Source organism: Salvelinus fontinalis, chromosome 13, assembly GCF_029448725.1.
Source record: "Salvelinus fontinalis isolate EN_2023a chromosome 13, ASM2944872v1, whole genome shotgun sequence".
Taxonomy (NCBI): Eukaryota; Metazoa; Chordata; class Actinopteri; order Salmoniformes; family Salmonidae; genus Salvelinus; species Salvelinus fontinalis.
The window spans coordinates 541,873-568,350 of NC_074677.1; the positions used below are offsets into that span (position 1 = coordinate 541,873).

Genomic DNA, 26,478 nt, shown 5'->3' on the forward strand with positions numbered 1-26,478 from the left:
ATAATGAACGATAGGCCAGTATAATTCTGCATCATCTGAGCACCGAATTCAAAGCGAAAGGCTTCAAATCAAATCACACTTTAATTGTCACATGCTTCGTAAACAACAGCTGTAGACTAACATTGAAATGCTTACTTACAGGCTCTTCCCAACAACGCAGAGAACAAGACAAAAGATAAATAGAAAAGTAATAACACGTAATAATAAACCAATACAGAGTAACTTGTCTGTTTTATTCATTTGTATTTTGGTATAAAGAGACAATGTACAACAATACATTTGTGCTCAAACATTATAAAACAGTTATAACCAATGTGGTCCTCATTACAGTCATATATTTACAAAATACAGTATATGAAAAAGTATACCCTAAAAAACAATATATACATACCAGTACAGTAAACCATACTTGCATGAATGATTATTACAAAGCTGTGCAGCCTGAGGCATTTTGCATGGCAATAACCGGCTGACAAAATGTCATGACTGTCACAGCCTTAGTAGGAAGCTCCTATAGACCACTGAGTTGTTCTCCTTCAGAGTCAGTGAACAGGTACAACAGGTACAACAGGTTATAACATTTACAGAAAAGACAGAAATGTCAAAGGTGGAGGTGTTTCTGTTTATATTCAGAACCACATTCCTGTAAAGATTATTCAGATCCATCAGATGTAGTGATCATAATATAATATCCATGTCTAGGAAAACCAAAGTTGCAAAGACTGGACCTAAAATTGCGTATATGTGATCATAAAATAGGTTTTGTAGTGATTCCTATGTCGAAGATGTGAAAAATATTTGTTGATCTGACGTGTGTAATGAGTAAAAATCCTCATTGTTTTTTGCACAGGCTGCACACACTTCATCAGTCTCTCATTCACAATTTGACAATTTCCTGGCAGAATCCCTCGTGTGGCCGTAACGCCCCCAAATCCATGTCTTTTGTGGCCAGTGGCCGTTGTGCCCTTGGGCTGAATATTATAATCTTTATCATTTATTATATTATATTATAATCTTCCGGCTGCCAATCACTGTGTTCCAAAGCACCTCTCACTCACATGGCTCTCTCAGATATCTACATTTTTATTAGCCAATCACGTGATCATGTCCTTCTCATAGGCATCTCACCTAAGAAGTAGGCTACAAGTGAAGACAGACACATCGGTGACACAACTGCACACGTCCTCCTTATCCAATTCCGAGGTGCATATTGAAGATATTGGAAGAACTGTGCACATTTACTTTCGTCAGCCAACAAGATGAGTAGGCCAAACAAACAGCAAAAGCTCTAGCCTATGTCAATCTACTAACACCCATAGTACAAAAGTCGACCTATTCCATTGGTCAACTTGTCCTTCTGTGCGAGAAAGACATATTGCAAACATAGTCTGGGACAGTTGTGGAATGCGATAGATCCCAAATTAATACAACCACTAGCATCAACAACAACAAAAAATTACGCAATGTGGCCGATGCAACAGATCAGAACGTTTAGCATAAAATGTTGATAAACTATTAGTTTCTTCACATTATAAGCGATGCGCACATGGTAGTAGGATATAAGAGTGAATGTTCCATTAGCAGGAAAACACTATTATCATCAGTGACCACAAACGTAATGATGCAGATAATGCATTTATTATAAAGGTGCATTTATTTATGGTGAAAATTATCTTCCCCAAACTTGAAACTCACATGCTGCGTATATATGCCAGTTAGTCTCTACGCCCCTTGTAAAGCTGATTTAATATGCTTAATTTTAAGAAGTTGTTTGGACACTTAGTTGTGATACAAATCTTATCAGAGCATATAGGCCTGTGGGCTAGGCTACATGAGGTATGCAACTATGATTTGTCGAAAAAAAAAGGCATGCTCTGTTTCTTGCCTTACTGAACACAAGCTGGGCATCAAGTGATAATACACCATTCACATGTGACAGGCTAATATTGTCACCCATCAGACTATTCTTGATTTAATCTTATCTTTACATATACTAAATGATATATGTGTGAAATGTATTTTGATTTAGAATGGACCATTATCAGGCACCTGAATCGAAACAAGGGGAATAAATATATGTCATCTACGCACTTAAATAGCGAATGGAGGCCGCTTTTCCCCGTGGTTCATTTTCATGCCAGCCAGGTAGGCTATACTCCTGTTGTAAAGAGAAGCAATGTGCTTAATATTAGGAAAGAAGTTAAGAAATAAATACAGTAGGCCTACTGTATAGAGAGCTGATGGGATCCTCCTCTTTTTTGATAGAGGCCATCACTCTGTTTTCTCACGCAATTGCATATCCTATAGAAATGTTGAGCAACATGAGCTCCCATGAAGTGTTTGATTAGATTTTCCATTACATTTGTATTGATGTCAGAGTGATTAGAGGGACAATAGAGTGCTGAGAACAAGGCAGTTAGCAAGTTTGGTAGACTACTAATGACAAGCAGCAGCACCAGAGCTTGGAGAAGACTAATTACCGTGACTAAACGGTCATGTGGAATTTGACTGTGGCCATTACCCGTAACTGCCTAGTCACCGTAACAGCCATAGTTATGTATATTATGTATTTCTGGCAGCGGCTAATTGGGGATCCAATTGGGGATAAAATGCTAAATACTAAAATCAATCAATCCATTAGTTTCCAGATTTAGGCAACTTCTATGCATATTGCTTAATCGAACCCTCTAAATTCTCAAAATCTGGGATCTGTTCAATAAGCTGTGGTACATCTTTTTGTAAAGCAGCAAAGTAGCGCTTTGTCTCTTTCAGGTCCCTGTCTCTATTGATCCTAAGCTTTCTCTCCAGCTCTCTGATTCTGTTTTCCTTCTCCAGGACCGTCTCCTCAAGAGTTAGATTTTCAAACAGCAGTGCTCTCAAAGCTTCCTCGTATTTAGCTAGTAATGACGCCACCTTTTCCTGCATTTTCTTCTCAAAGATATCCCTGACCTTCCTTTCCCTATCAGCAAGCATTTCGACTACCTGTTGATATGTGTAATTTGTGTAGTAGCTACTCTGATTTGCCTTAATCATTTCATCTATCTTGTCAAAGAGTTCCAGCACTTGGGTACGGTCACTTTTTTCCATATTGTTGAAAACATGATATCTATTCCCTAACCTCCGCAGAATTTTCCTGAATTCCTCATTTGCCTCTTCCAACATTTTCTCAATCCCTCCTTCAGCACAGGTAAAAAGGATCATGGTGTGCTTCTCTGCATCTTTCCCAAACATTTCCTCAACTTTCTGTACTGTGCTCATCTCCTCTCTGGTGATGGGACCTAGTTTAATGACAACTATGATGGCATGGGGACCAGGTGCTGACATGTTGACACACTTGGCTATCTCTCTCTTCACTGTCAATTCAGGCAGATTTGTGTCAAATAGACCAGGTGTGTCGACTATGGTGACCTGTCTGTCTCCCACCTCTCCTGTCTCTTTAGAACACTCTTTGGTGACAGATGACATACGACAAGCTGATCTGAAGGCATCTCTCCCCAGAATGGTGTTGGCTGAAGAACTCTTCCCGGCACCAGTCTTCCCCACCAGCACTATCCTGGTCCTAGTGGACACTAGGAGAGAACAAAAATGAGTACAGAGTCACATACGCCTCACACAACTATATGGCATACTCCTTGAGTAAGTGAATGGACACACGAAGTGGTATTGAAAGCATAAATTGATCAACAACTGAGCCACATATTAATGATCCATTTCCTGTAGTTCACGGTTGGTTCACTCACTGTTAGGAGGAAGTTCTGAGCTCCATGTTCTCCGACGTGGCTGGCCCTCATCTACTGATTTTGAAAAAGTAAAGTTAAAACATAGTGTATTAGGTGCTTTTCCCCAGCAGCAGTAGGCCACGATCCACGAGGACGATATACGGCGTATAAATGCACAGTTAAGCAATGAGAACCTGGGGATTGTCGTGTGAAAACTCCCCATTAAAGGCTGTTCTATGGCCGGACACGGAGCGGAGTAATTCAAACTGGGACAATTCAAATGAAACTGTTAACAGGCATACCCCGGGTACTGTGGTGCACGGCAAGCGGTACCGGAGCGCCAAGTCTAGGTCCTAGAGGCTTCTAAACACCTACCCCCAAACCATAAGACTCCTGAACATCAAATAAAATGGCTACCCAGACTATTTGCATTGCCCCCCCCCCCCATACGCTGCTGCTACTCTCTGTTATTATCTATGCATAGTCTCTTTAATAACTCTACCTACATCTATATATTACCTCAATTGCCTCAACTAACCGGTACCCCTATATATAGCCTCGTTATTGTTATTTTACTGCTGCTCTTTAGTTATTAGTATACTTTTATTTATTTATTTATTTTTAACTACATTGTTGGTTAAGGGCTTATATGTAAGCATTTCACTGTAAGGTTGAATTCGGCGCATGTGACAAATAACGTTTGATTTGAACTCTCTGCTATCAACCAATCACCATCCAGGATCCAAAACAACTTGTGTTATAAAGTGCATTATACAACCTTATAGTACTTTGTTGTGTTAAAATTAGTAGTTATCAGTTATACATTCATAATATCCGTTGTGTAGGAAGGTTAACAAATTAAACGACATTACAATAGAAAAAAAATGAAATAGTGAGAAATTAACACATTCATTAATATCATTGTAATTGTTACATGAATATGGATGTGTTTCTACAACTGATATAGGCTTTTAGAAAAAAAACAAATATTTCCTGTAAAAAATAGATGGGTAATTCTTACAAATGGGACATCCACCACCACCACTGGATCTTCTCTGTCCTCCTGTCAGCAGAGAATCTTCTGCTAAAGAGAAAATAATTATAATGAAAAATAATCCATAATAATAATTTAATACTATTACACATGAGAAAATGGAGAATGATGATATCTGAAAACAAATATTTAGCTAGTTAATGTCAAGTTATCCTAGAGGGTGATTTTTTAAACATTTTAAATACTTGCAGTTCATGAATGAGCCAAAGTTGACAAGTGGGAAATATGACAAGGCGCGTTCACACTCCACCTTACCCGGGGCTAAGAACAATGCCAGAGTGGAAAGGCCTAACTAGCTGGCCTACACACCTGGCGTGTTTTCACTAGGCACTAAACGGAAGCAAACAATCCAATACGGGGACGGACCTAGTTTAATTGTCCAACAAGAAACTCTCGATTTCGTTCCAAAAAGTATTCCGCTGAAAAACGTTTTGCTACGGTTTGCTACAATTTGCACTAATTTTAAATACTGGTAAATGTAAGAGATTATGGATACTCGACCCCAGTTCAAATGTATCACCACAAACACAGCATATTTCATTTTGCTTTGATTTAAAAAAAAAATAATAATAATAATAATAATTGTATGTGGCTTACTTTCACTCTCATATAAAAACGTAACAAAACTGGATCGAATTTGTATTCAAAAGTTATGTTCTCGTCTGCGTATAGAGCATATACATTAAGGCTAACTGTGTTGAACTGTAAACTACCTAACAATTCAGTATTGGCTATGTTTTCGGGCGTAGACTTGCTGCATGCTTTAGGCGCGTCTAGTCTTATGGTCTGTGGAATAGGAATGGACGAATGGAATAGTCCAACAAATATCCAAAAAACATACGGCCAGTTTGTGAGAAGTATTCTAATAGATGCATAGTGCATTGTCAAATAACTCACCGTCGGTCGGTTTAGAAGATGCCATTGAGAATGTAAATAACAAACGTCCGTGAATTTACTAAAGACAGTACAGTATGAAGACAGCCTAAAACTGCTTCCCCTATAGAAATCCGTGATCACGCTTGACGATAATGGACAGGTAAACTCGTGCGCAGAATCACATCATCAAGTCTAGCCGTCGTTTCGCGACGAACTGCGCATGTGCAGGTCGTCAACTCAAAGACATTCTTTCGATATAAAGTTGTTTTTTGACGAAAATAAAAACGTGTCAGTTTGTCACTTTCACGAAGTTTGAGTAATAACATGTTGAAATACTTGAGATTGGTTCGAATCTAGGTTGTGTGCCTTTCAGATTTAGATACAATTAATAACTAAGGAAGAATATTTAAATTCTCTCATTGTTCTCAAACCCGAACCTCCGGCCTGGTCTACTTAATCAGCTTCGCAAGCATTCCAGGAAGTCTCGACATTTTGCGCCTCTGGGTTTAAGAAAACTTTGTGATTTTACCATGCCATCGGCTGATTACGATTCTCTGAAATAGTTAACTGCACCAACACACGGAGTACTGCACCGGTGGGGGTAGGCCTACAGTACATAGTCAGGCCTACTAAGAAGCCCGTGTAAAAAAAAAACATTATCGTAAAGGATAAATATGTCACATTCATGTAATGCAGATGATGCTTGAGCAAATAAATAAACAATGCTTAGCAACAGTTTTTAATCTGAGTAGAGCCTCTGTGGCTTTTTTCATCTTTGTATACTAGATATGAACCTAACACAGGAGATTATTACAGTCTCTTTAACCACAGACATCCTGTTCCAGCCCAGCCTCACGTTCAATTCGCGCATCCTGTTCAACTGAAGATCTCTGAGGCAGAAACAATGCAGCAAAGATTCGCCATAAAAGGCAGAACATTAAGTCCTGTGAAGAAGTTGGTAAAACATCTACAAAAAACGTTCTCATTGAGTTTCCAAGTGCACGCAACATTGATGGAGGGGGGGGGGGGGGGGGGGGGGGTTGAAACTGGGCTTTGGTTTAGAAGTCATTATTAACAGGGATGGACCTCTTGTGCTAGCCTGGAGAAATCTGTTCATACTAACATTCCACTCATTCAAATCAAATCAAGTTTTATTTGCACATGCGCCGAATACAACCGGTGAAATGCTGGAAACCGTCTGGATTACTGCAACTCGCTGTTGGCTGGGCTCCCTGCCTGTGCCATTAAACCCCTACAACTCATCCAGAACGTCGCAGCCCGTCTGGTGTTCAACCTTCCCAAGTTCTCTCACGTCACCCCGCTCCTCCGCTCTCTCCACTGGCTTCCAGTTGAAGCTCGCATCCGCTACAAGACCATGGTGCTTGCCCACGGAGCTGTGAGGGGAACGGCACCTCAGTACCTTCAGGCTCTGATCCGGCCCTACACCCAAACAAGGGCACTGCGTTCATCCACCTCTGGCCTGCTCGCCTCCCTACCACTGAGGAAGTACAGTTCCCGCTCAGCCCAGTCAAAACTGTTCGCTGCTCTGGCACCCCAATGGTGGAACAAACTCCTTCACGACGCCAGGACAGCGGAGTCAATCACCACCTTCCGGAGACACCTGAAACCCCACCTCTTCAAGGAATACCTAGGATAGGATAAAGCAATCCTTCTGCCCCCCCCCCCCCCCTTAAAAGATTTAGATGCACTATTGTAAAGTGGCTGTTCCACTGGATGTCATAAGGTGAATGCACCAATTTGTAAGTCCCTCTGGATAAGAGCGTCTGCTAAATGACTTAAATGTAATGTAAATGCTTACTTACGAGCACTTTCCCAACAATGCAGAGTTAAAAAGTAAAAATAATAATAACTAGCACAAAAAATATATATTAACACAATAAAATAAGAATAACGAGGCTTTACAATGTATTAGTATTCAGACCCCTTGACTTTTTCCACATTTTGTTATGTCAGGAAGCAAGTTCAGGGAGTACATCATTTAATAAACAAATGACCAAAACAAGTAACACAAACAACGCACAGACAAGAAACAGAAACAATGACTCCTGGGGAAGGAACCAAAGGGAGTGACAAATATAGGACAGTTAATCAAGGAGGTGATGGAGTCCAGGTGAGTCTGATGACGTGCAGGTGTAACGATGGTGACAGGTGTGCGCCATAACGAGCAGCCTGGTGACCTAGAGGCCGGAGAGGGAGTACACGTGACAACAGCCTTATTCTAAAATTGATTAAATAGTTGTTTTAACCTTATCAATCTACACACAATACCCCATAATGACATCACAATACCCCATAATGACATCACAATACCCCATAATGACATCACAATACCCCATTATGACATCACAATACCCCATAATGACAAAAGCAAAAAAAAACTTATTTACATAAGTATTCAGACCCTTTGCAATGAGACTCGAAATTGAGCTCAGGTGCATCCTGTTTCCATTGATCATCCTTGAGATGTTTCTACAACTTGATTGGAGTCCACCTGTGGTAAATTAAATAAATGGACATGATTTGGAAAGGCACACACCTGTCTATATATAAGGTCCCACAGTTGACAGTGCATGTCAGAGCAAAAGTCAAGTCATGAGGTTGAAGGGATTGTCCGTAGAGCTCCGCGGCAGGATTGTGTCGAGGCACAGATCTGGGGAAGGGTACCAAAAAACATTTCTGCTGCATTCAAGGTCCCCAAGATCACAGTGGCCTCCATCATTCTTAAATGGAATAAGTTTGGAACCACCAAGACTCTTTCTAGAGCTGGCCACCTGTCAGAGTGATGGTCACTCTGACAGAGCTCCAGAGTTCCTCTGTGGAGATGGGAGAACCTTCCAGAAGGACAACCATCTCTGCAGCACTCCACCAATCAGGCCTTTAAGGTAGAGGGGCCAGACGCAAGCCACTCCTCAATAAAAGGCACATGACAGCTAACTTGGAGTTTGCCAAAAGGCACCTAAAGGACTCTCAGACCATGAGAAACAAGATTCTCTGGTCTGATGAAATCAAGATTGAACTCTTTGGCCTGAATGCCAAGCGTCACATCTGACAGCACAGGAGTGGCTTCGGGACAAGTCTCTGAATGTCCTTGAGTGGCCCAGCCTGAGCCAAGACTTGAACCTAATCGAACATCTCTGGAGAGACCTGAAAATAGTCGGGATACGCTCCCCATCTAACCTGCAGAGCTTGAGAGGATCTCTAGAGAAGAATGGGATAAACTCCCCAAATACAGTTTCTAAAAACCTGTTTTTGCTTTGTCATTATGGGGTATTGTGTGTAGATTGATGAGGGGGGGAAAAAACTATTTCATCCATTTTAGAAAAAGACTAATGTAACTTAATGTGGAAAAAGTCCAGGTGGCCATTTGATGAACTGTTCAGCAGTCTGATGGCTTGGGTGTCGAAGCTGTTCAGGAGCCTTTTGGTCCCAGACTTGGTGCTCCGGTACCACTTGCCGTGCGGTAGCAGAGAGAACAGTCTATGATTTGGGTGGCTGGTGTCTGACCAATTTTCTCTCCTCTTACACCGCCTAGTATAGAGGCCCAGGGTGGCAGGGAGCTCGGTCCCTGTAATGTACTGGACCGTACGCACTACCCTCTGCCGCACTTTGCGGTCAGATGCAGGTCAGTTGCCATATCAAGGGGTGATGCAGCCCATCAAGATGCTCTCAATGGTGCAGGGGGAAGAGGTTTTGTTGTGCCCTCTTCACGTTTGTGTTTATGTGTGGACCATGATAGGTTCTTAGTGATGTGGACACAAAGCAACCTGAAGCTCTCGACTGCTCCACTACAGCCCCGTCGATGTGAATGGGAGGCGCGTCCTCGGCCCTCCGTTTCCTATACTCCATGATCAGCTCCTTTGTCTTGCTGACGTTGAGGGAGCGGTTGCTGTCCTAGCACCGGAAAACCTAATGATGGTGTTTGAGTCCACGTAGTTCGTGGTTGAACAGGAAGTACATACCTCTGAGGGGCCCCCGTGTTGAGGATCAGCATGGTGGATGTGTTGTTGCCTACTCTTACCACCTGGGGGCTCTGGGGGGGTGGCCCGTCAAGAAGTCCAGGATCCAGTTGCAGAGGGAGGTGTTTAGTCCCAGAGTCCTTAGATAGGTAATGAGCTCAGAGGACACTATGGTGTTGAACGCTGAGCTGCATTCCATGAACACCCTTCGTACTGCTTTTGTCCAGGTGGGAAAGGGCAGTGTGGAGTGCAATAGAGATTGCATCATCTGTGGATCTGTTGGGGCGGTATGCGAAGTGGAGTGGGTCTAGGGTTTCTGGGATGTGAGCCATAACAAGCCTTTCAAAGCATTTCATGGCTACAGACGTGAGTGCTACGGGTCGGTAGTCATTTAGGCAGATTACCTTGGCGTTCTTGGCCACTGGGACTATGGTGGTCTGCTTGAAACATGATGTTATTACAGACTGGAGAGGTTGAACTTGTCAGTGAAGACACTTGCCAACTGAGTACGATTCCTGGTAATCCGTCTGGCCTTGCGGCCTTAACCTGTTTAAAGGTCTTACTCACATTGGCTACGGAGAGCGTGTTAACACAGTCATCTGGAACAGCTGGTGCTCACGCATGGTTAAAAAAAAGTTGTTGCTAGCCTCGTAGGGCTCATAGAAGGCATTTAGCTCTGGTAGGCGTCACTGGGCAGCTCGTGGCTAAAGTTCCATTTTGTAACCCATGATAGTTTGCAAGCCCTGCCACATCCAACGAGCGTCAGAGCCGGTGTAGTAGGATTCGATCTTAGTCCTGTTTTGTTTTGCCTGTTTGATGGTTCGTCAGAGGGCGTAGCTGGATCTCTTACAAGCTTCCGGATTAATGTCCTGCTCCTTGAAAGCGGCAGCTCTAGCCTTTAGCTCAGTGCAATTGTTGCCTGTAATCCATGGCTTCTGGTTGGGGGATGTACGTACAGTCACTGTGGGGACGACGTCCTCAATGCACTTATTAATGAATCCGGTTACTGATGTGGTAAACTCCTCAATGACATCAGAGGAATCCCAGAACATATTCCAGTCTGTGTAAAACAGTCCTGTAGCTTAGCATCTGCTTCATCAGACCACTTCCGTATTAAGTGAGTCACTGGTACTTCCTGTTTGAGTTTTTGCTTGCCGTGCCATACATTGTTTAAAGGCTGCGTTTTGACATGTAGACCTGGAACACTCAGTGTGTGTGTTTCTGAGAGTGTGTCTGAGAGTGTGTGTGTGTATTTACTTTCCAGCCCTGACCAACACATTTCACTTCACCTCACCTATCCGGTGTATGTCCCACATACAACGCCCGCCAGTCACATTCTGTTAAAGGTCCCCAAAGCACACACATCTCTGTGTCGCTCCTCTTTTCAGTTCACTGCAGTTAGCGACTGGAACGAGCTGCAACAAACACTCAAACTGGACAGTTTTATCTCCATCTCTTCATTCAAAGACTCAATCATGGACACTCTTACTGACAGTTGTGGCTGCTTTGTGTGATGTATTGTTGTCTCTACCTTCTTGACTTTTGTGCTGTTGTCTGTGACCAAAAATGTTTGTACCATGTTGTGTTGCTACCATGTTGTGGTGCTACCTTGCTGTGTTGTCATGTGTTGCTAGCTTGCTATGTTGTTGTCTTAGGTCTCTCTTTATGTTGTGTTGTCTCTCTTGTCATGATGTGTGTTTTGTCCTATATTTATATTGTATTTATGTATTTATTTTTAATCACATTTTTTGTGTTCCCGCAGGAGGCCTTTTGCCTTTTGGTAGGCCGTCATTGTAAATACAAATTTGTCTAGGAATTTGCCTAGATTATTACAGGATAAATAAAATAAAAAGTGTGTGACAATAAAAAATAAAATTAATGACTTAACACACATACTGAAACACACACATGCTCTCTCTCAAGCACACACACACACACACACACACACACACACACACACACACACACACACACACGCACACACACACACACACGCACACACACACACACACGCACACACACACACACACACACACACACACACGCACACACGCACACACGCACACACGCACACACACACACACACACGCACACACGCACACACGCACACACGCACACGCACACGCACACGCGCACACGCACACGCACACACACACACACACACGCACACGCACACGCACACGCACACGCACACACACACGCACACACGCACACACGCACACTCGCACGCGCGCACGCGCGCACGCGCGCACACACGCACGCACACACGCACACACGCACACACGCACACACACACACACACACACACACACACGCACACACACACACACACACACACGCACACACACGGCTTCCAGAGGAATACTTGGACCTAAATTAGGCGAGAGCTTGGAAAACAAAATGTGCTTTTAGTTGTTGAGTTTAGTTTTTTGTACCTTGAAGTTGTAACATTGAATGGCTAACAAATATAAATGACCATTACACAACAACTGTAGGCATATTCTGCTATGTATGTAGAGGCTTTTCTAAAGAGGACTACAGTCGTTTGAGTCTGTACTACACATGCAAACTCTTATTCAGCATGTTATAGCACTTGTTTTATAAATGTTTATGTTCAAGAAAGCTGTCTGTTCCCATCTGAGGTTTCCTTGTCTATCAGCTTTCTCTAGACACAAATGTTGTCCCAAGCATATACATACCTTACAATGCAGCTCTTTCTGGAATGTATTAATGAAACTGTAATATACTGCTATTGTCATTCTAGCCAAAAAAAACTAATTGTTTATGCCATTATTTCAAGTCTGGTTTTGGGCGTAAGAGGTAACTATGGAGGGTTACTAAGTATCGGGGAGGCAAGTGGTTGTTCTATTCTATTCCCTCAGAATGAATACACTTGGATTGTGATGAACTGAACATGGATCTCTGCTGCCCTCTATTGGATTTAAACGGTACTGCATGTCTTCTCAACCAAATACAGTAATGAATACTGTCAGATAGCTTAGTGTAAATCTACTATGTGGGCAAAAGTCCAGTAACTTTCCCCAAATTCCCAGTTTTTCCAGAAATCCTGGTTGGAAGAGTCACAGTTTGAACTATTTCCTGTCAACCAAATACACTACACACTGTAATATAGGGGGGGGGGGGGGGGGGGGGGGGGGGGGGGCTGGTGGATGAGACGAACCTGCAATATCCAGAAGGTAGTGATGGGGAAATTAAGGTTCCTAATCAGACTAATGCAAAGAGAGATCAGTAGGAGCGCCCTGTCTCACTACAGAAAGAGGAGATAGACTACCCTCACTACAGAAAGAGGAGATAGACTGCCCTCACTACAGAAAGAGGAGATAGACTGCCTCACTACAGAAAGAGGAGATAGACTGCCTCACTACAGAAAGAGGAGATAGACTGCCCTCACTACAGAAAGAGGAGATAGACTGCCCTCATTACAGAAAGAGGAGATAGACTGCCCTCACTACAGAAAGAGGAGATAGACTGCCTCACTACAGAAAGAGGAGATAGACTGCCTCACTACAGAAAGAGGAGATAGACTGCCTCACTACAGAAAGAGGAGATAGACTGCCTCACTACAGAAAGAGTAGATAGACTACCCTCACTACAGAAAGAGGAGATAGACTACCCTCACTACAGAAAGAGGAGATAGACTGCCTCACTACAGAAAGAGGAGATAGACTGCCCTCACTACAGAAAGAGGAGATAGACTGCCTCACTACAGAAAGAGGAGATAGACTGCCTCACTACAGAAAGAGGAGATAGACTGCCCTCACTACAGAAAGAGGAGATAGACTGCCTCACTACAGAAAGAGGAGATAGACTGCCTCACTACAGAAAGAGGAGATAGACTGCCCTCACTACAGAAAGAGGAGATAGACTGCCCTCACTACAGAAAGAGGAGATAGACTGCCCTCACTACAGAAAGAGGAGATAGACTGCCTCATGCTTCATAAACAGAAGTAGGCTTCTACTCTATAGGCCGTTCTGGCTGGGACAAGGCTACTTCCTGTATCAACCACTCTGCAGCTTGCTATATGTAGTTCCCACCGTGTTGACTTCCCCCACCACAGGCCTCTATTTTAGACCAGGGCCTATGTTCACAGTGAGTCAGAGTAGGAGTAGTGATCTAGGATCAGGTCTAGAATCAGGTCTCAGGGTAGGAGTGGTGATCTAGGATCAGGTCTCAGGGTAGGAGTGGTGATCTAGGATCAGGTCTCAGTGTAGGAGTGGTGGTCTAGGATCAGGTCTCAGGGTAGGAGTGGTGGTCTAGGATCAGGTCTCAGTGTAGGAGTGGTGGTCTAGGATCAGGTCTCAGTGTAGGAGTGGTGGTCTAGGATCAGGTCTAGGATCAGGTCTCAGGGTAGGAGTGGTGATCTAGGATCAGGTCTCAAGGTAGGAGTGGTGATCTAGGATCAGGTCTCAGTGTAGGAGTGGTGGTCTAGGATCAGGTCTCAGTGTAGGAGTGGTGGTCTAGGATCAGGTCTCAGAGTAGGAGTGGTGGTCTAGGATCAGGTCTCAGAGTAGGAGGGGTGATCTAGGATCAGGTCTCAGGGTAGGAGTGGTGGTCTAGGATCAGGTCTAGGATCAGGTCTCAGAGTAGGAGTGGTGATCTAGGATCAGGTCTCAGGGTAGGAGTGGTGATCTAGGATCAGGTCTCAGGGTATGAGTGGTGATCTAGGATCAGGTCTCAGGGTAGGAGTGGTGATCTAGGATCAGGTCTCAGTGTAGGAGGGGTGATCTAGGATCAGGTCTCAGGGTAGGAGTGGTGGTCTAGGATCAGGTCTAGGATCAGGTCTCAGGGTAGGAGTGGTGATCTAGGATCAGGTCTCAGAGTAGGAGTGGTGATCTAGGATCAGGTCTCAGGGTAGGAGTGGTGATCTAGGATCAGGTCTCAGGGTAGGAGTGGTGATCTAGGATCAGGTCTCAGTGTAGGAGGGGTGATCTAGGATCAGGTCTCAGTGTAGGAGTGGTGGTCTAGGATCAGGTCTCAGTGTAGGAGTGGTGGTCTAGGATCAGGTCTAGGATCAGGTCTCAGGGTAGGAGTGGTGGTCTAGGATCAGGTCTCAGTGTAGGAGTGGTGGTCTAGGATCAGGTCTCAGTGTAGGAGTGGTGGTCTAGGATCAGGTCTAGGATCAGGTCTCAGGGTAGGAGTGGTGATCTAGGATCAGGTCTCAAGGTAGGAGTGGTGATCTAGGATCAGGTCTCAGGGTAGGAGTGGTGATCTAGGATCAGGTCTCAGGGTAGGAGTGGTGATCTAGGATAATAATTAAAATAATTATAATAATTATATGTATAATTATACAAATCCTTTCCAAACACAACCACAGCATGGTACATAGAACAAAAACACTGATCATAGTTCTTACATAAATATACAAGCGGTTAAATGTTAGCACAAACAGACTGGTTGGCTCCAGGCTATTCTGAAGATGTGTCAAATGAAAATCAAACCAAATAATGTTACAAAACAAACATTCTGAGTTGTATTTATTATAATATGAATGATTAATCCGTTGGTTAATGACTGATCAGTGTTTGATGGCGATGAGATGGTAGGAGGCCGCGTAGTCACACTTGTGGTTGCTGTCCCGGTCCTCAGCCTGCTGCAGCGTGAACTCCTCCACAGACAGCCCCAGCTTCGACAGCGTCTCAGTGATGAACTCCTCGCTCAGGTTGACACAGTCAAACCTCTGCTCTCCCACCGTGTAGAAGGTCTCATCCAGGTCCCCGATCAGGACCAGGACCCCTCCAGACCTCAGCAGGTCCACCATGGAGGACAGTGAGCGGCGGTAGGACTCGCGGTCCTTACACGCCGCTTCCAGGCACAGCGAGGATATGACGCAGTCCGCCGGTGGAACCGTGACAGGGTGGAACGGGTTCTCCAGGCAGATGTTGCACTTTAGAACCTGTTTAACTCTCTGACGGAGAATGTCTGTGATGATCGCTGGGGTTCTGGTGAGAGCAAGAGACAGAAGGAGAATGTGTGTTTAAAAAAAAAAAGTAAATACAATACAGTGATTACAAGATACAAGAAAGAAATGAAGCGAAAAGAAGGATGCCTACATTTACAAAACATTTTTTAACCATAGTTGAAACCGTACAAGCTCACTTCTTACCCGTATCTGCACTGTAAAATTACAGTACATTTTACAGTAAGTTTCTTTGGAATGTATGGTAACATACTGTACCTTTTTTTTTACAGTAACTTTCAGGTAACCAGGTGCCAGTAAGTTAGTATAAAAAAACAACAGGATTACTGTACCTTTTTTTTACAGTAACTTTCAGGTAACCAGGTGCCAGTAAGTTAGTGTAAAAAAGGATTACTGTACCTTTTTTTTACAGTAACTTTCAGGTAACCAGGTGCCAGTAAGTTAGTGTAAAAAAGGATTACTGTACCTTTTTTTTACAGTAACTTTCAGGTAACCAGGTGCCAGTAAGTTAGTGTAAAAAAGGATTACTGTACCTTTTTTTACAGTAACTTTCAGGTAACCAGGTGCCAGTAAGTTAGTGTAAAAAAGGATTACTGTACCTTTTTTTTACAGTAACTTTCAGGTAACCAGGTGCCAGTAAGTTAGTGTAAAAAAGGATTACTGTACCTTTTTTTTACAGTAATTTTGAAGTAACCAGGTGCCAGTAAGTTAGTGTAAAAAAGGATTACTGTACCTTTTCTTCTCCAGATCACAGACATACTGTAGGTGAGCGTTCCAGTCGAAACATCCCTCCTCTGCTTTCAGCCACCTCTCAATCTCCTTCCTGTTGCTGTCCACGTAGTCCGACACCACAATCTCATCATAGTACTCACAGGCACTGATCAACGTGTGGATGGTTGGCCCTGTACCCACCTCTATCAGCCTCTGGCCCCTGTACTTCCCTGAGGAGAAGAAACAACAGAGTTGGTATTTATTTTAATGTCCATTAGGTAGCCTAGTGGTTAGAGCGTTGGACTAATAACCGAAAGGTTAGAAGATCGAATCCCCGAACCGACAAGGTAAAAATCTGTCGTTCTGCCCCTGAACAAGGTCTTGTCGTTGATGTGTTCATATAGTATAGTAAACTTTGGTAAACTGGAACTTTGTTGTTGTGTCATTTCGAGTTAGCTCCTTTCCAAAGGAACCTGTTTCACTGACTTCACCCTTAAAGACTGTGAAGTTGTGACTACTAAATGCATTATGCAATCCACATAACAGCTTCTCTTTGTCACATTATCCTCAGTTTCTAACTGTTGAACTCCCTTCTCCAGCTTTATTTCCCACCTGGCTGTCTTACGGGGACCGTGTTCTGCTTCAGATCAGCGAGTGCAAGGATCTGTTCAGAGACCAGAGCCACAGCGTCTCTGTGTTGATGAAGAACCTTAAGCCATGGATGGATATGGACCGGATCAAACGAAGTGAGCTGGGCATGTCGTATGCTGGGAGGCAGCCGGATACGCTGGGGGATGTGGTGGAGCTCCTCCTGGAAAGGAAGAACCGGGTATATCCACAGCCTGAGCGGCTGCCTGGACACCAGTCCCATGCTGCATGACTGGGCCCACAAACTGGACAGCTCAGGTCAATACACATTACATGTTCTCCTGGTAATCAGGACTTCAACTTGTGTATTGAAGAGCAATGCTAACCTCCCAGCTGCACACTTGTGTTCCCTCGCCACTATATTACTGGTTCTAATCAAGTACTCTGCAGCAACACAAATTGGCATGGCTTTATGTGCCGTCTTGGCTAATTTGTCTTTTCCTCCCCTGATGTACTCACCAGGTCTGAATGGAGCTGGATTGTTTATTGACCGCTATTTCTAGGCCGTCATTGAAAATAAGAATTTGTTATTAACTGACTCGTCTGGTTAAATAAAGGTAAAACATTTTTTTACATACAGTGCATTGGGAAAGTATTCAGACCCCTTCCCATTTTGTTACATTACAGCTTTATTCTAAAATTGATAAAAATACAAACATTTCCTCATCAATCTACACACAATACCCCATAAATACAGGTGAATACAACGTTTTTAGACATTTTTGCAAATTTATAAGCAAACAAAAAAAGAAATACCTTATTTGTGTTTGTATTTATTATGGATCCCCATTAGCTGTTGCCAAAGCAGCTACTCTTCCTGGGGTTTATTATGGATCCCCATTAGTTCCTGCCAAGGCAGCAGCTACTCTTCCTGGGGTTTATTATGGATCCCCATTAGTTTCTGCCAAGGCTGCAGCTACTCTTCCTGGGGTTTATTATGGATCCCCATTAGTTCCTGCCAAGGCAGCAGCTACTCTTCCTGGGGTTTATTATGGATCCCCATTAGTTCCTGACAAGGCAGCAGCTACTCTTCCTGGGGTTTATTATGGATCCCCATTAGTTCCTGCCAAAGCAGCAGCTACTCTTCCTGGGGTTTATTATGGATCCCCATTAGTTCCTGCCAAGGCAGCAGCTACTCTTCCTGGGGTCCAGCAAAATTAAGACAGTTTATAAAAAAAAAAAACATTACAACACATTCACAGATTTCACAACACACTGTTTGCCCTCAGGCCCCTACTCCATCACTACCACATATCTACAGTACTAAATTCATGTGTATGTTTTGTGCGTATGTTATTGTGTGTGTGTGTGTGTGTGTGTGTGTGTGTGTGTGTGTGTGTGTGTGTGTGTGTGTGTGTGTGTGTGTGTGTGTGTGTGTGTGTGTGTGTGTGTGTGTGTGTGTGTGTGTGTGTGTGTGTGTGTCTGTCTGTCTGTCTGTCTGTCTGTGCCAATGTTTGTGTTGCTTCACAGTCCCTGCTGTTCCATAAGGTGTTTTTTTAATCTGTTTTTTATATGAAATTAGACTGCTTGCGTCAGTTACTTGAGTTCCATGTAGTCATGTAGTCTGACCACACGACTGAACAGTAATCTAGGGCCTGTAGGACCTGCCTTTTGATAGTGTTGTTAAGAAGGCTGAGCATCGCTTTATTAAAGACAGACTTCTCCTCATCTTAGCTACTACTGCATCAGTTGTCAACGTCGTGTGTATAGGTGGCAGGGAAGTCAGGTGCAGGAGAGTTAAACGAAGTGTAAATGGAGACTTTTAATAAATGTCCACATAACATGCTCCAAACACGAAAATATACAGACATAAAATAAACATGGGTACGAGGACCCGTCGCGCACCTATACACCAAAAATCAACCCTTGACATAAAACAATCTCTGACAAACACATGAGGGGAAACAGAGGGTTAAATACACAACAGGTAATGAATGAGATTGACAACAGGTGTGTGGGAAGACAAGACAAAACCAATGGAAAATGAAAAATGGATCGATGATGGCTAGAAGGCCGGTGACGTCGACCGCCGAACACCGCCCGGACAAGGAGAGGCAACGACTTCGGCAGAAGTCGTGACATCAGTATGTTGTGACCAAGACAGTTTACAATCAAGGGTTACTCTCCAAGCAGTTTAGTCATCTCAACTTGCTCAATTTCCACATTATTTAATACAAGATTTAGTTGAGGTTTAGGGTTTAGTGAGTGATTTGTTCCAAATATAATGCTTTTAGGTTTAGAAAATATTTAGGGCTAACTTATTCCTTGCCACCCACTCTGAAACTAACTGCAGGGCTTTGTTAAGTGTTGCAGTCACTTCAGTCGCTGTAGTAGCTGACGTGTATAGTGTTGAGTCATCCACATACACTCTGGCTTTACTCAAAGTTAGTGGCATGTCGTCAGTAAAGATTTAAAAAAGCAAGGGGCCTAAACAGCTGCCCTGGGGAATTCCTGATTCTACCTGGATTATGTTGGAGAGGCTTCCATTAAAGAACACCCTCTGTGTTCCGTTAGACAAGTAACTCTTTATCCACATTATAGCAGAGGGTGTAAAGCCATAACACATATGTTTTTCCAACGGCAGACTATGATCGATAATGTCAAAAGCGGCTCTGAAATCTAACAAGACAGCCCCCACAATCATTTTATCATCAATGTCTCTCAGCCAATCATCAGTCATTTGTGTAAGTGCTGTGCTTGTTGAGTGTCCTTTCCTAGATGCGTGCTGACATTCTGTTTTCAATTTGTTTACTGTGAAATAGCAGTGTATCTGGTCAAACACTATTTTTTCCAGAAGTTTACTAAGGGTTGGTAACAGACTGATTGGGCGGTTATTTTAGGCAGTAAAGGGAGTTTTAGTATTCTTGGGTAGTGGAATGACTTTAGCTTCCCTCCAGGCCTGAGGACACACTCTCTCTAGTAGGCTTAAATAGAAGATGTGGCAGTATCATCTGCTGTTATCCTCAGTAATTTTCCATCCAGATTGTCAGACCCCGGTGGCTTGTCATTGTGGATAGGCAACAATATTGTTTTCACCTCTTCCACACTGACTTTACGGAATTCAAAAGTACAATTCCTGTCTTTCATAATTTGGTTCGGATATACTTGAATGTGTAGTGTCAGCGTTTGTTGCTGGCATGTCATCTAAGTTTGCTAATCTTGTCAATGAAAAAGTAATTAAAGTAGTTGGCAATGGGTTTTGTGATGAATGAGCCATATGATTCAATGAATGATGGAGCAGAGTTGGCTTTTTTCCCCAAAACATTTCATTTAAGGTGCCCCAAAGCTTTTTACTATCATTCTTTACATAATTTATCTTTGTTTCATAGTGTAGTTTATTTTTATTTAGTTTAGTCACATGATTTCTTAATTTGCAGTACGTTTGCCAATCACTTGAGCTGCCAGACTTAATTGCCATATCATTTGCCTCATCCCTCTCAACCATAAAATTTTTCAATTCCTCATCAATCCAAGGGATTTAACAGTTTTTACATAAGTATTCAGACCCTTTGCTATGAGACTGTACATTGAGCTCAGGTGCATTCTGTTTCCATTGATCATCCTTGAGATGTTTCTACAACTTGATTGGAGTCCACCTGTAGTACACCTGTGGTAAGTTCAATTGGACATGATTTGGAAAGGCACACGCCTGTTTATAAAAGGTCCCACAGTTGACAGTGCATGTCAGAGCAAAAACCAAGCCATGAAGTCAAAGGAATTGTCCGTAGAACTCCGATACAGGATTGTGTCGAGGTAGAGATCTGAGGAAGTGTACCAACAAAAAATGGATGCAGCAATGAAGGTCCCCAAGAACACAGTGGCCTCCATCTATCTTAAATGGAAGAAGTTTGGAACCACCAAGACCCTTCCTAGAGCTGGCCGCCCGGCCAAACTGGGCCATCGGGGGAGAAGGGCCTTAGTCTGGGAGGTGACCAAGACGGCCACTCTGATAGAGCTCCAGAGTTCCTTCAGTGGAGATGGGAGAACCTTCCAGAAGGACAACCATCTCTGCAGCACTCCATCAATCAAGCCTTTATGGTAGAGTGGCCAGACGGAAGCCAATCCTCAGTAAAAGGCACATGGAGCTTGCCAAAAGGCTCCTAAACGACTCTCAGGCTTGAACTCTTTGGCCTGAATGCCAAGCGTTATGTCTGGAGGAAACCTGACACCATCCCTACGGTGAAGCATGGTGGTGGCAGCATCATGCTGTGGGGATGTTTTTCAGTGGCAGAGACTGGGAGACCAGTCAGGATTGAGGGAAAGATGAACGGAGCAAAGTACAGAGAGATCCTTGATGAAAACCTGCCCCAGAGCGCTCAGGACCTCAGCTTGGGGCGAAGGCTCACCTTCCAACAGGACAACAACCCTAAGCACACAGCCAGGACAACACATGCGCGGTTTTGGGACAAGTCTCTGAATGTCCTTCAGTGGCCCAGCAAGAGCCCGGACTTGAACCCGATCGAACATCTCTGGAGAGACCTGAAAATAGCTGTGCAGCAACGCTCCCCATCCAACCTGACAGAGTTTGAGAGGATCTGCAGAGAAGAATGGGAGAAACTCCCCAAATACAGGTGTTCCAAACTTGTAGCTTCATACCCAAGAAAACTCAAGGCTGTCATCGCTGCCAAAGGTGCTTCAACAAAGCACTGAGTAAAGGGTCTGAACACTTATGTAAATGTGATATTTAAGTTATTTATTTATTGATACATTTACAAAAAAATCTAAAAAGCTGTTTTTGCTTTGTCATTATGGAGTATTGTGTGTAGATTGATGAGGGGGGGAAAACTATTTAATACATTTTAGAATAAGGATGTAACTTAACAAATTGTGGAAAAAGTTAAAGGGTCTGAGGAGTTTCCGAATATACTTTATATACCGCTACACTGGATAGATTGATTTCAAGGTCTGAGATCAAGACATATTGTTGTTACCCAAAAGTGTGACACCAATGACCTTATCAATACACCTAGACACACCAATGACCTTATCAATACACCTAGACACACCAATGACCTTATCAATACACCTAGACCCCACCCTGACCGTATCAATACACCTAGACACACCACTGACCTTATCAATACACCTAGACCCCACCCTGACCGTATCAATACACCTAGACACACCACTGACCTTATCAATACACCTAGACCCCACCCTGACCGTATCAATACACCTAGACACACCAATGACCTTATCAATACACCTAGACACACCAATGACCTTATCAATACACCTAGACACACCAATGACCTTATCAATACACCTAGACACACCAATGACCTTATCAATACACCTAGACCCCACCCTGACCTTATCAATACACCTAGACACACCAATGACCTTATCAATACACCTAGACACATCAATGACCTTATCAATACACCTAGACCCCACCACTGACCTTATCAATACACCTAGACACACCACTGACCTTATCAATACACCTAGACACACCAATGACCTTATCAATACACCTAGACCCCACCCTGACCGTATCAATACACCTAGACACACCACTGACCTTATCAATACACCTAGACCCCACCCTGACCTTATCAATACACCTAGAAACACCAATTACCTCATCAATACACCTAGACCCCACCCTGACCTTATCAATACACCTAGACACACCAATGACCTTATCAATACACCTAGACCCCACCCTGACCTTATCAATACACCTAGACACACCACTGACCTTATCAATACACCTAGACACACCAATGACCTTATCAATACACCTAGACCCCACCACTGACCTTATCAATACACCTAGACACACCAATGATCTTATCAATACACCTAGACCCCACCCTGACCTTATCAATACACCTAGACCCCACCCTGACCTTATCAATACTCCTAGACACACCACTGACCGTATCAATACACATAGACACACCAATGAAGTTACATACTATTGGAATCAATGACACAGAGTGTCCAAGTGTTCCTGTTGTCTACCTGTTGAGAAGGTCTTGCTGAGCTGACTGAGGACGAAACAGACGAAGCGGCTGTTGTCTTTCTGGCCCGGGACAGCAGCAAACTGGTAGCAGTAGTTGAAGTAGGTCTTTGGGTCAAACTTGGCCTGGTGGCTCTCTCCCATGGTGGTCTGCTGGTGATGGTGTGGTGGCTGTTCAGGTGTGTGACTCAGGATGGTGATGGGAGAGGTGCCTGTGAGAGAGAGAGAGAAAACAATAGGTTAGATAGTGTGTACTACAGCCCTTTGTGTACCAGTCTGTAGTATTACAGACCTATAGTCACAGACTGATACCTGACCAGTCTGTAGTATTACAGACCTATAGTCACAGACTGATACCTGACCAGTCTGTAGTATTACAGACCTATAGTCACAGACTGATACCTGACCAGTCTGTAGTATTACAGACCTATAGTCACAGACTGATACCTGACCAGTCTGTAGTATTACAGACCTATAGTCACAGACTGATACCTGACCAGTCTGTAGTATTACACAGACTGATACCTGACCAGTCTGTAGTATTACAGACCTATAGTCACAGACTGATACCTGACCAGTCTGTAGTATTACAGACCTATAGTCACAGACTGATGTCTGACCAGTCTGTAGTATTACAGACCTATAGTCACAGACTAATGTCTGACCAGTCTGTAGTATTACAGACCTATAGTCACAGACTGATATCTAACCAGTCTGTAGTATTACAGACCTATAGTCACAGACTGATGTCTGACCAGTCTCTGTAGAGTAGTATTACAGACCTATAGTCACAGACTGATGTCTGACCAGTCTCTGTAGAGTAGTATTACAGACCTATAGTCACAGACTGATGTCTGACCAGTCTCTGTAGAGTAGTATTACAGACCTATAGTCACAGACTGATGTCTGACCAGTCTCTGTAGAGTACTATTAGATCTCATTGGCTGTTTCTAATGGAAAGCCACATGTCGTCTTGGACCTGTCAGACAGACACTCTTGTAAAGACATCACTTCAGAGAAACAGAAAGTTGACTGTGTGAAAGCAGGGTAAATATACTGCCACCTCCTGGGCCGGAGTTTGAATATCACCCAAAAAATTATGTTATGCTGCCACCTCCTGGGCCGGAGTTTGAATATCACCAAAAAATTATGTTATGCTGCCACCTCCTGGGCCGGAGTTTGAATATCACCAAAAAATGATATTATACTGCCACCTCCTGGGCCGGAGTTTGAATACCACCAAAACATGATATTATACTGCCACCTCCTGGGCCGGAGTTTGAATATCACGCAAAAAAATTATGTTATACTTCCACCTCCTGGGCCGGAGTTTGAATATCACGCAAAAAAATTATGTTATACTTCCACCTCCTGGGCCGAAGTTTGCAACCGAAGACAACTTTTTGAATAAACTATTTTGACGGACACTTTCTCCTCCCCGACACCAATCAACATACGTGGAATACTTAACTCGAGCCAAATACAACAGTTTCATTTTCATGGAAACAGCCATGATAAAGTTATTTAAAGTGGTAATCAGCAGTTAAAACAATAACAACGCGATCTCACCACCGATGTTTCGGGTATAAAGCTGGGCGATGGCGCTGAATAAATGTAACTACTCTCAAATTCAAACACACAGCGATGGATGCAAGGACTGACCATCCGTTATATTAAATGGGATGTTTGTAATGTTTTCTAGTTTTGACCAAATTTTCGAGGCTATACAGTGTTTTGTTTACAAAGCATTGTCGTAGAAAAGAAGGTTTTATTTTAGGTTCTGATGGGTACAACAGTTGAGCTAAGCTCATAAGCCATGTCTAAGTTATATTTATGCAATAAGGCACGATGTGCTGTGGTACATGGCCAATATACCACGGCTAAGGGCTGTTCTTATCCATGGTACATTGACCATATATCACAATCCTCAGAGGTGCCTTATTGCTGTTATAAACTGGTTACCAACGTAATTACAGCAGTAAAAAATACACATTTTGTCATACCCGTGATATATGGTCTGATATATACCACGGCTGTCAGCCAATCAGCATTCAGTGCTCGAACCACCCAGTTTATAATCTTCAATAATCAAATTGGTACATATCATTAATTTATAAGTCCAAAAAAAATGGATGTAGGGAACTGCTGATTGGCCCTCGTGAGATTGTCTCTGTCAGACCTGGTGGGTGTACAGTATTCACCCCTGTTGGTCACGAGAGTGTAGGGAGTGGTATCAACAATGTAAACATGCAGAGAGATAAGTGATGCCAGCATGTATGAAAGCAGGCACAATAGGACAGACAGATAGCATAGTTCTACTGTGTAGTACATGACAGAAACCCCATACTGGCCCACTGACAGATCTTCTCAACTCCGTGCAGTGATTCGTTGACACTACTGCTCATTTGAATGCGTCCATGACCATTATTATAGGTGGGATTTCTTGCTCCGTGTTGACCGCGCAACGCAGCGAGCTAAAGGGTAAGGGGATATATTATTAATAAACTCCAGCTGTCCGGCTACAGAATGTATTTTGGGGAGTTCTGTAGAAACAACAGCAGGGCTGCGCCCGACTATTTTCATTCGCTTCACCGGCTACAGAAATAAATCATTTAGTAATGATTTTATAAATGTAAGAAAAAAGTTAAACTACAGATAGGAAACTTTGAAACGAGGCAAGTGCAGATTGATTGCGGACTGTAGCCAAACTCTCCAAATGTCAGACAGCAGGTTTCAGGAAGCGCAACACCAGCCGGCAGTGTGACATGCCACGGTTACATGTAGTCTTTTTTTTTTAAGATCACATTTACAAGAGAGAAGACATTGAACAAAATAGTTAACCGCTCAAAGTAATAGTAGTATAGTAGTTCATAGTTCATACAAATGTTTAAATTCAATACTGTGGCATGTCGGAGGACAGCATGAGAGACGGAGTGACGGAGTACTTACAGGTGGATCCGATGTGATGCGTGATATCCAAGAAGACTCCTGTGACTACACCCTTATGGAAAACCGGCTGAACTGGAGTAACGTGTGTGTGTGTGTGTGTGTGTGTGTGTGTGTGTGTGTGTGTGTGTGTGTGTGTGTGTGTGTGTGTGTGTGTGTGTGTGTGTGTGTGTGTTTGCCAGATCAGCACGAGGACATGTACAAACAAGAACATAATTTATAAACTAAAAAATGCATCAACACATTTTATCCGCCATGTTTAATTATTAACATTTAAAAAAGGAAAGCCCACCCACTGTCCTTGCTTGTTTTACCCCCAAGCCATAAGACTCCTGAACAGGTAATCAAATGGTTACCCAGACTATTTCCATTGTGTACCCCCCCCCCCCCCCAACCCCTCTCATACGCTGCTGCTACTCTCTGTTTTTCTTATATGCACAGTCACTTTAACTATACATTCATGTACATACTACCTAAAATTATCCTGACTAACCAGTGCTCCCGCACATTGGCTAACCGGGCTATCTGCATTGTGTCCCGCCACCCGCCACCCACCACCCGCCAACCCCTCTTTTACGCTGCTGCTACTCTCTGTTCATCATATATGCATAGTCACTTTAATCATATCTACATGTACATA

At 43.3% G+C, this 26,478-nt stretch overlaps 2 protein-coding genes across 3 annotated transcripts; both read right to left on the reverse strand.

Annotated features, from left to right (window-relative positions):
• Positions 1–214: 214 nt before the first annotated feature.
• LOC129867895 (GTPase IMAP family member 7-like) lies at positions 215–5,779 on the reverse strand. Of its 2 annotated transcripts, XM_055941365.1 has the most exons (4): positions 5,671–5,779; positions 4,741–4,803; positions 3,741–3,794; positions 215–3,569 (listed from the first exon to the last, which is right to left on the reverse strand). In XM_055941365.1, the coding sequence occupies exons 1-4, from the start codon at positions 5,693–5,695 to the stop codon at positions 2,662–2,664; spliced, it is 1,050 nt and encodes a 349-aa protein (XP_055797340.1). In that variant the 5' UTR covers positions 5,696–5,779; the 3' UTR covers positions 215–2,661. The 2 variants fall into 2 exon arrangements, with proteins under 2 accessions (XP_055797340.1, XP_055797338.1); XM_055941363.1 differs by lacking the exons at positions 4,741–4,803; positions 5,671–5,779 and having other exon boundaries at positions 3,741–4,717.
• A 9,311-nt stretch (positions 5,780–15,090) lies between these two features.
• On the reverse strand, positions 15,091–25,913 carry zgc:64002 (uncharacterized protein LOC393330 homolog). The gene is made up of 4 exons (XM_055941266.1): positions 25,842–25,913; positions 22,895–23,104; positions 16,299–16,506; positions 15,091–15,587 (listed from the first exon to the last, which is right to left on the reverse strand). Exons 2-4 carry the CDS (start codon positions 23,034–23,036, stop codon positions 15,164–15,166), a joined length of 774 nt encoding a protein of 257 aa, XP_055797241.1. The 5' UTR covers positions 23,037–23,104; positions 25,842–25,913; the 3' UTR covers positions 15,091–15,163.
• Positions 25,914–26,478: the final 565 nt, after the last annotated feature.

What these genes read in the sequence shown, in the direction of transcription:
- zgc:64002 (XM_055941266.1), bottom strand. Translation starts at nt 23,036, where the DNA reads ATGGGAGAGAGCCACCAGGCCAAGTTTGACCCAAAGACCTACTTCAAC. An exon ending in CAGCAAGACCTTCTCAACAG is followed by an intron (nt 16,507 to 22,894) that starts GTAGACAACAGG and finishes TCTTCTCCTCAG; the next exon opens with GGAAGTACAGGGGCCAGAGG. An exon ending in TGTGATCTGGAGAAGAAAAG is followed by an intron (nt 15,588 to 16,298) that starts GTACAGTAATCC and finishes TGCTCTCACCAG; the next exon opens with AACCCCAGCGATCATCACAG.
- LOC129867895 (XM_055941363.1), bottom strand. Translation starts at nt 3,942, where the DNA reads ATGGGGAGTTTTCACACGACAATCCCCAGGTTCTCATTGCTTAACTGT. An exon ending in CTCAGAACTTCCTCCTAACA is followed by an intron (nt 3,570 to 3,740) that starts GTGAGTGAACCA and finishes GTTCTCTCCTAG; the next exon opens with TGTCCACTAGGACCAGGATA.